Source organism: Lolium rigidum, chromosome 7 (genome assembly GCF_022539505.1).
Source record: "Lolium rigidum isolate FL_2022 chromosome 7, APGP_CSIRO_Lrig_0.1, whole genome shotgun sequence".
NCBI lineage: Eukaryota > Viridiplantae > Streptophyta > Magnoliopsida > Poales > Poaceae > Lolium > Lolium rigidum.
In genome coordinates this window covers 338,428,508-338,438,217 of record NC_061514.1, presented here as the reverse complement: position 1 = coordinate 338,438,217, position 9,710 = coordinate 338,428,508, and the positions used below count along the sequence as shown (strand labels likewise).

At 45.8% G+C, this 9,710-nt stretch overlaps 1 protein-coding gene across 1 annotated transcript; it reads left to right on the top strand.

Annotated features, from left to right (window-relative positions):
- Nucleotides 1-7,227: 7,227 nt before the first annotated feature.
- Nucleotides 7,228-8,571, top strand: LOC124673516 (peroxidase 2-like). Its single transcript, XM_047209583.1, has 2 exons — nucleotides 7,228-7,617; nucleotides 7,807-8,571. The coding sequence occupies exons 1-2, from the start codon at nucleotides 7,228-7,230 to the stop codon at nucleotides 8,569-8,571; spliced, it is 1,155 nt and encodes a 384-aa protein (XP_047065539.1).
- The last annotated feature ends 1,139 nt before the right edge of the window (nucleotides 8,572-9,710 follow it).

Here is a 9,710-nt window from a genome sequence, read left to right as displayed (position 1 = left end):
AGGAGGCTAGCGGGCCAGCGGCGGTGCACCTTCTATTGCAATTAATTGCAGGAAGCAATAGTAGTAGTGGCGAGTGGTGACTGCATGCATACCCTTGGGTCGAGGTAAAGCAGGCAATTCCTATACACCGATCAGGTCGGCCGCTACCGCGCTTGGGAGCTTCTCGACACCGACTTAGTCGGCGCTGGGAGGATACCGCACACCCTCGTGCGTCCCGGGTAGCTAGCTGGGCCGCGGCCCAACATCAGGTAATGCGTTTTTTTCCTTTTTGTTTCTTTTTGTTTTCTGTTGTTTGTTTTCTTTTTTAAAAGAATTTTTTAAAATTTGAACATTTGTCAAAATTAGAAAAATTCAAATTAAAAAGAAATAACTTTTTAAAAATCTGAACATTTTTCAGATTTGAATTTTTTAAAATTTGCACAAAAATGTATTTTACTCTATGAACAATTTCCGAATTTGAACATTTCTGAATTTGAAAAAAAATTATATTTGAAATTTTTTGAATCTGAACGATTTTCATATTAGAACAATTTTCGAATTTGAACAAATTTCAAATTTGAACAAATTTCAAATTTGAACGGTTTTCAAATTTGAACGGTTTTCGGATTTGAACGGTTTTCAATTTTGAACATTTTTTAATTTAAACATTTTTCAATTTGAACAATTTTTAAATAAAATTTTCGAATCTGAAAAATATAAACAAAACCGAAAATAGAAAAAAGAAAAAGAAAACAGAAAAAGAAAACAGAAAAAGAAACCAGAAAAGAAAAAAAGAAAAAGGAAAAACGAACTGCTACAGGCTAAAACGACACAAATGGGCCTGGCCCATACCCGACCAGGGGTGTGCGGTGGCCGGTAGCCACCGATCTGGTCGGTGTATAGGTTTTTCCACCGCGCTCCGCACAACCTTCGCGCGTGGTATGGGCCGGCCTGGTCGGCCCAGTTCGCCTGTTATTTCTGTTTCCTTTTCCTTTTTACATTCTGATTTTTTCGTTTCTTTTTTTGTTTTGTTTATTTTTATTTTTGTTCAAATTTGAAAATAGTTCAAATTCAGAAATTGTTTAAAATTCAAAAATGTTTAAATTTGAAAACCATTTAAATTTAAAAAATGTTCTAATACAAAAAATGTTCAAATTAAAAAACGTTCAAATTTGAAATCTGTTCAAATATATAAAACGTTTCAAATTTGGAAAAATGTCAAACTAAAAATGTTAAATTTTCGGGAAAAATAAATTTTACGAATCTTTAAAAAAGTTCATATTTAAATTATGTCCATATCCAAAAATGTTCAAATTTCGAAAACAATAAATCAAAATCTGAACATTTTAAAAATTTGAAAATTTTGAATCTAGACAGATTTTGCCATGCCGTGTGCCACGACGGGCCACATGCCCGATCTCTAACTTGCACATGTCCGGGCCACATGCCCGATCTCTAACTTGCACATGTCCGGGTGACCTGGTCGGCATGTACGGAGCACGCACACCCCAGCGACCAGGTCGGTGTATAGGTGCCCCCGGTAAAGCACCACTCCTGCTGAAGCCCAAAGAACAAACGAAACAACCCAATTATTCTTGTATGGGCCAATTCACGAGAAGCCTTACAAGTCGTTATCGGGAGTAGCGGCCTGGTTAAGATTGGGTCGCCCAGACGGGACTGACTAAAAGATCTCAAACATTGATTAGGTGGATCGGATGGTACATAATGCATAATCGATATGGATCGTCGTAATAGCTGAGTTTTACTGTTAACTAATGTTGCAAATATGTGAGAATTCAATATGATAAAGGACAAAGTTCATGTATGCATTTTACATGCATCAACGATCGACTAGGAAATTGATCCCGGTTGCTTATGAGTGAGGACAAAGTGCGCAGAAAAGACTAATGTTGGTCTTGTCGGGCTAGTACGTCTAGAGATCCTATTGAGCTGTCAGGGTTAACAGGACCGACTAGGGGATGGTCGGGGTGTTTGAGTGTGACATCCTGGCTCGGGACTCAACGGGATTGATAAGATACTCATACCAACAAGTTGCAACTTCTTTTTTAGAAGATCATCTTCAAATAACTCAAAGGTTAAGCGTGGTTGTCCTGGAACGATATGAGGATGGGTGACCGATCAGGAAGTAATCTTGGGTGCACATGAGTGAGGACAAAGTTAGCAAAAAATACTAGTTTTGGTATGTGGAGCTAGTCTAGATATCTTAGAGAGCTACTAGGGGTAACATGCACGAGCCCGGAGTACTAGTTGGGATGTTAAATTCTCTATCAGAGCCGACCTTCATGGTAGCAAGAAAGACTAGTGTTGGTCTGTGGAGCTAGTCTAGAGATCTTAGAGAGCTACTAGGGGTAACAGGCCTGAGATCGGAGTGGTTGGGGTGTTAGAGCATGTCTAACAGGCCCCGTATTTTTCTGCCCCTTAAAACGCGAGTAAATGGCCCCGTATTCACTTTTCGCTGGCCAAAAACTCGTCCGAGCTAGCAGACCCCGTATCCCCACCCCGTAAAACAGAATCCTACAGAATATTCTGTTTTTAGCGGCGGCGCGCGGGTGACTATGGCGGCGGCGCGGGGAAAACGGTTGGGAATTCTGAAATATCTGCGCGCCCTAGTGAAATGGGATGAGGGGTTGACCCTGTATTCAGCCGAGCCGCCCCGTAGCCAAAACTGTAAAAAATCGATGCGGGGGCCTGTTTTACGGGGTCTGCTAGACGGCCGGGTAGCGTCCAACCCCTTATTTCGGCGGTTATTATACGGGTTTGGCCCTTTTAAGGGGTCTGTTAGACATGCTCTTACATTTGCTATTCGAGCCGACCTTCACGGTTACCCGGACATGTGCAAGTTAGAGATCGGGCATGTGGCCCATGGCTGGTGTGGCCCGTCGTGGCACACGGCATGGCACATGTGCCGACACTAGACGTACAAACCTGTTTCCTGGAAGTTCCTAACTTGGAGTTGATCGACGAGGACGTCCATCTTGGGGTTGAGCGCGATTTCCTAGCCCATGGCTTAAGATTGATAGAATACTTATGCTAACAAGTTGCAACTTCTTTTCAGGAAGCTCATCTCCAATGAATTCCAACGTCAAGCATGCTTGGGCAGGAGTGATTTGAGGATGGGCGCCCAACCAAGATGTGATCCTGGGTGCACTCGAGAGTAAGGACAAGTGCGCCTAAAAAACTAGTGTTGGTCTGAGAGGCTACTCTACAGATCCTAGAGAGCTAACAGGGTAACAAGCGCACCCGGAGTGGTCAGCGTGTTATAGAGGTAGTCTATGGTGGAGAGTGGCGGTGGACGTTCAGGTTTATCCAAATTTTCGAATCAGGTTTTCCAGGTTTTCCTTAATTCGGATTTCCAAATATGACATCCAAAATTATCTTATTCCAAGAATTCAGGTGCCCAAGAATTTGGGTTTAGGTTCCCCGATTTACCCACACACAAAAAAGCAGTACAGTACGAGGGTTGTGCGCGCAAGATGAAGAGGAAGTCGCCGACAGACAGGGCGGCAGCCATGGCTGCAGGTGGAAGCCGAGGAAAGGGACTCTGGCAGCTAGCGCGATGGCGCGGGAGGCGGAGCTCATGGCAGCGGCCAGCTCTACGGCATGCACTGGGAAGATGAGGAGGGAGTTCTGGTGGCTGCAACGCTGCTGAGCGTGGCGGCAACGGGATGCGAGGGAGGTGGCCGGCGGGGGCAGCTGGATGCGAGGAGGCGGCCGTCCGCATCACAGGCGGTGGCGGCCGTCCGCATCACAGGCGGTGGCGGCCAAGTCTGGATCGTGGACGAGGACACAGGGATAGGTCAAGAACTCAATGCATTAGATTGTGCCTGTAGGCCTATACGATTGATCGATTATCTAAGTAAGCTAATAACACAAATCATTCGGTCCACGTGGCTTAAAATAAAATCTATCTACACATCTCCTCTATATGCAAAACGTGTCATACGAACCGCCTATACTACATGTCCAAAGGTACATGTCAAATTCAAACTATTTTTTGTACTCAATGGGGTCCATCGGGCTAGGTACAAGGGCATCGCCGTTATCAAATTTATACCGTTAAGAATTAATTATTCAGAATACCCTTAGTTACGTTCACGATTAACACACACAAGTGTACGACATAGCGATGAGTACAAACACTAGTGTGAGTCGAACGTGTTCCACTGTCCTCGCCCCTCCATCACCAGAGGTTGGAAAACTTGTCATGATAGAGCATGTTGAGAAAATAATCGTTATTTTATCAACACATATACCTTTACATCATTAAACCATTGTCCATACTTCCGTTTTCCAGTGACTTCGCACTTATTTCGCTCGTAGATCCATAATCGACCTTGAAGTGGTCCAACCCAACCAAGTTCACCCGTAGCTGCTTGAACATCTGAAGGGGACCCTCTCAATGAACTAACTCTTCAGACCTCAAAAGAGTCAATCGGATTGTCTTGTGTATTGCATTTCCCTACTGCTCCCTGCGGGTGCACGTTGCAGCGTATCGCCCCGCTGATGCAGATACACGAGGATGTGTTCATGCACAAATACTTTGCAATCTTGATGAGCTCAATATGTGTGACTAAGGTACAACAAGGAGAAGTCTGAAATTGAAAAAAAAAACATCTCCGAGCGAGTAAATAGTACTCCCTCCAGGCTCCATCCCCACAAAAAAAGTCATGGATTTGTATAAGTTTAGATAAGTCTGGACATCTATTTTGGGACAAACATGAGTATCAACTTCTTCTCTCTATTACTGCTCCTGACAACCCGGCTTTTCTACAACCCCTATGGGGACGCTGCCTTATCCAGCGATGTATGGCATGGAAATGTTTGTCCTACACCATTTTACACTTTCAACCCACACAAAGAAAAGTTCGGACTAATATAAGCCAAAGCATACATGTACACTTCGTCCTCCCTCCTCCCTAACTTGCTCCACCTCTCTCTCTCTCTCTCTCTCTCTCTCTCTCTCTCTCTCTCTCTCTCTCCACCCTCCCTCGATCTCTCCTCCTGGATCCACCCTTCGCCACCACTTTCGGTTCTAGGCTTCCCGAACATCATGACCCGCAACGAGGAACCATATTCGTCCACAACTTGGAATCCTCAAAGACCGGTGCCTTCTCCTTGTGGTTTTGTTGCAGCATACCATCTCCAGACCACCATCCCTAATCCAAAAGACCGTCATTCTCAGCGCATATGCGACGGCATCTCAGGTCTTGGCCCTGCCGCTCATCATCTTCTCCGCCAAGAATAAGGTCTTGCCAATCTGTTTTGTTTTGCATGCTGAATCAGCAAATGTGATGTAAGGTTACATACCAAGAAACATAGGGTGTGTTCAGCAAAAAATGAAGGACGCAACTGATTACAAGTGGATGTACTAGTTCACAGTTTTTGTGCAATGTGCCGAAATTGCACAAACCTCCAAGCAGTATTGGAGGCCCAAGATATGGCAAGAAGAGTTAGTTTATCACGCGGTGCATGTTAAATTGCGAGAATGCACTACTGCTAATATCATGTAATTGGAGAGAAATGTCTATCTAGCACGCATGCACCATCCATTTTGTGTGATATGCTTTGAGATTTGGACATGCATGTATCTTTTTTTATGCACATGGTACCCCACATTCTCTTTCTCAACACCCCACACTCTCCCATCATTTAGCCAAAATTTGTAACGGTAGTCTATATTGAAATAATTTTTTAAATAACAATTTTCTTAATCCTGTGTTTTTATTTCGGTGAGATCTTTTTAACAAGCCCAAAATTAATAACAATATGAAACCTTAATTCTGAAACAAAATTAAACATTTATACAATGAAATCCAATGGAACTTGTTTAACCTGTTTTCAACAATATATTTTATGGTTTGGACTCAAAGTTAATTGGAAATTAATTTTTCAACTTTGATGAACCAATCTTATAGCACGGTGACAAATGTTTTCTCAAAAATATTTTCGCCAGGTTTTATAATTTTTTCCCCAGACCCCTCACAGTGCGAGAGCTCTCAGCACTGGGTATGTCCTTTTATAATTTTTTCCATGTTTCACTCTGTTTCAAACATCAGTTTTCAAATATTGTTGAAATATATTCAATATTTGTATTATTTTGAAGCTTTCTTCGGTAGGGAACCAAATATTCAAATGGTCTAAATTAAACTTATGGTTCAAAATCTCCATAAGTTTCAAGTTGCCTGTAAATAGAGAAAAAAAGTTGACACTATTTCTAAAAGTAGAGGAGGGGAGAGAGTGTGGAGCATACTGGCTATATAGTCATGGCTTTTGAACATAAGGCCTTAGCCCAGCTTTAAATTAATAAAGCCACGAACGGCACAGAGTTACAGGATGCTGAGAGAACAGCTTACAAGATACCAACACACACAAGCACACACCGAAAACATGACATAGAGCTTGGTCGTCGGAGTCCTCAGCCACCAAGGGAAAATCCCTACACTTGAAACGGCGACAGTTGACACTCGGAGGGGTTCGTCATCGAGGAGAAACCATCCTACACGTACATCAAAGGGCCAAAGGCCTTGGTCCGTCTCTGAAGCCGATCATGACTGGAGACTTGTCCTAGGTTCCCAAGTCCCAACCAAAGAGGGTGTTCTTTTTTTTTACGTGAAAGAGGGTGTTCTCTTTTTCTCTATTGTAATTTCTCTTGCAGTTAAAAACATACATCAATACATAAACAACACTGACCAACCGGTTTCTTTTTTAAAAATGTTTGCCAACCGGTTGTTCGTTCTTACATTAGGCTTCTTGCATTAACATCGTTAGATCTACTAGCTGAACAGATGGATCTACTAGCTGAACACTGAACACATGTATGTACAAGCTGAGCACATGGAATTATTGTTGCCGGGAGTCTTCGTTTTCCACTGGAACCAACTGACATCTTCTTAGAAAAACCTGTCTATGTTGCAACCTAGTTACTCTCCCCAGAAACATTCCTGAACGACACAGAGGCTCCATCGACGCATAGAAGATAGGTAGACAGGGCAAGTCAAATGACCCACGATCGATGAGCTGTTCTTCCATGTTCCGATTTGAAATTGCTCTGCAACACGCACTAATTAAAACAAGCGGTAACATGCATGTAGCGGCGGAACAGTTCATTCCAGTAACATTCGTCGAACTGCCAAGGTCAGCGCCAATCTATAAATAGATCGACGACCACGCTAGCGTCATCACGCACACAGCTTGTTTCCTGCTTCTACAACACACTCCGCAAAAAAGATGGCAAATACCCTTGCGATTGTGATCTTATTTGCGTCGCTCGGCGCCGTGGCTTCTCAAGCTCCCGCCGCCGCACCAACAGAGAGCTTTCAAGGTTCTTCTCCAAGCGACATTAGTTCACCGCCGGCCGCCGCCCCGAGCGACACTTTCGGTAGCTCGGCTCCGGGACCGAGCCCAGAGGGTTCTGCTCCGAGCACGAGTACGCCTCCTAGCGCAATAAGCCCAACCTCTCCTCAGACGGCAGGGCCAAAGCTCAGAGTCGGCTTCTACAGGCGCTCCTGCCCCCGGGCAGAAAAGATCGTCAGGGCGGCCGTGTGGAAGGCCTTGTCCAAGAGCCCCGTCATCGGCGCAGGATTAATTCGGCTGCACTTCCACGACTGCTTCGTCCAGGTATGGCAACAGTATACGGTCAGATGTGTACATGTCCGGTATTGTTTATGTTATTTTGGATAGCTGTGTGCATTTTAGTTATCCAGAGACCCGGTGCAATGCTTAAATCTTTTGAATAATATAAAGCATCCTAAAATGTCGGGCATTATGGGATGTTTGATGTTCATTAATGTGTCTATGTTACCGCAGGGTTGCGATGCTTCTGTCCTTCTCGACCCGACGGCGTCCAACCCACAGCCGGAAAAGCTCAGCCCTCCCAACTTCCCAAGCCTGCGCGGTTTCGAAGTGATCGACGCGGCCAAGGAGGCTCTCGAGAAGGTCTGCCCTGGCAAGGTCTCTTGCGCGGACATCATCGCCTTCGCCTCCAGAGACGCATCCTCAATCCTCAGCCGCGGGAGGATCAGCTTCAGGATGCCGGCGGGGCGCCTGGACGGGCGCGTGTCACTCTCCAGCGAGGCACTCCAGTTCCTTCCCCCGCCATTCTTCAACCTCTCGCAGCTCATCGGAAGCTTCAAGGCTAAGAACCTCGATGTAGACGATCTCGTGGTTCTCTCCGGTGCTCACACTATCGGGGTGTCGCACTGCTCGTCCTTCACCGACCGCCTCCCCCCGAATCCCTCTAACATGAACCTGGCCTTCACCACCATGTTGCAGAGAAAGTGCCCCGCGAGCCCCAACATCACCAACGACCCCACCGTGGTTCAAGACATTGTGACGCCCAACCGGCTGGACACACGGTACTACACCAATCTGCTTAAGCACAACGTGCTCTTCAACTCCGACGCGGCGTTGCTGACATCACGCCGGACGACGAGGAAGGTGCTGCAGAATGCGTTCATCGCCCGGAGGTGGGAGAGGAAGTTCGCCACAGCGATGGTAAAGATGGCTGCCATCGAGATCAAGACAGCAGCCAACGGGGAGATCAGGAACATGTGCAGGGTCGTCAACAATTAGGTAACTTTGCTATTAGCAATGGAACGTGAACGCTTTGTAGGTTTGTTTCGTTTATGTCCCGGTGGTATCTGTCCATGTTGAATCGTCCTTCCGCCTTGTTCCTTGATTAAGTAGGAGCATGCCTGCTGATGCTTCTATTCTTCGGTTGAATGAATCGGTTTGTTGAATTGTACTCGATAATAGAGGTCTTTTTTGGATATAGAAGAGGCTCTTTGAGTACGGCTTCAAATTTAATTGATAAAGCCAAATTGGCTTAAAGATACAAGGCATGGAGGAAATTATCTTACAAAACAGATCAAATATCGCACATGAGGAGGTGGTGTTTTGGCTCCATGAAACTGCTGGAAATGCATTCTAAAATGTCAAAATATTATAAAAAACCGGGAGTACATCTGATAAGGGGTGGCCCGATCTTCTCAGTAAGCAACGGAGGTGATGATGATCATGGGGTGATGGCAGCGGAGAAACACGACGATGTAGTGGATGATAACTTGTATGACGCAACGAGATCTCTCGATTGGTCCCTGTCGCCAATGCAACAGCTCTCAACCCCGCAAGATATTCGCAACTCCACACACTTGCGCACGTAGCCGCCGACCACGAAGCGGTAAGTTGCAACCGTCTAATTCCCAATGGAACAGCAGATCACACAAGACTTAAACAGGATCTACACAATATCCAAGCAATATGGTGTAGGGAATTCAATAGTTTTGCAGAGCAAACAACTAAGAACTAGGGTTTATCTTAAACGTGGTCTCCAACAGCTAGGGGGTCATCCAAGGCACTTATATAGGCGTCCGGGACGAGTTCTGGTCGAAAGATACAAGTAAAACCGACCCAGAATAGATCTGGTCGAGACAGACTCGGACTGGTCCGGTCTGGGATCCGGTCGACCGGGCTGTGGACCGGCCGGTCCGGTCGGTGGTCCGGTCAACCGGGCGGCAACCGGAAATCTGCGAAGTTTCCGGTTTCTGCCCGGTACGATGCACTCCCTCCGGTTGGCGGCCGGTCGACCGGGCCAGGGACCGGGCGGCCCGGCGTGGGGGCCGGTCTGACCGGGTTCTGGACCGGCCTGGACTTCTTCTTCTCATCTCGCGCATGCCTCCCGCTCCTCCCTCGCGCGTCCATGAGATATCTTC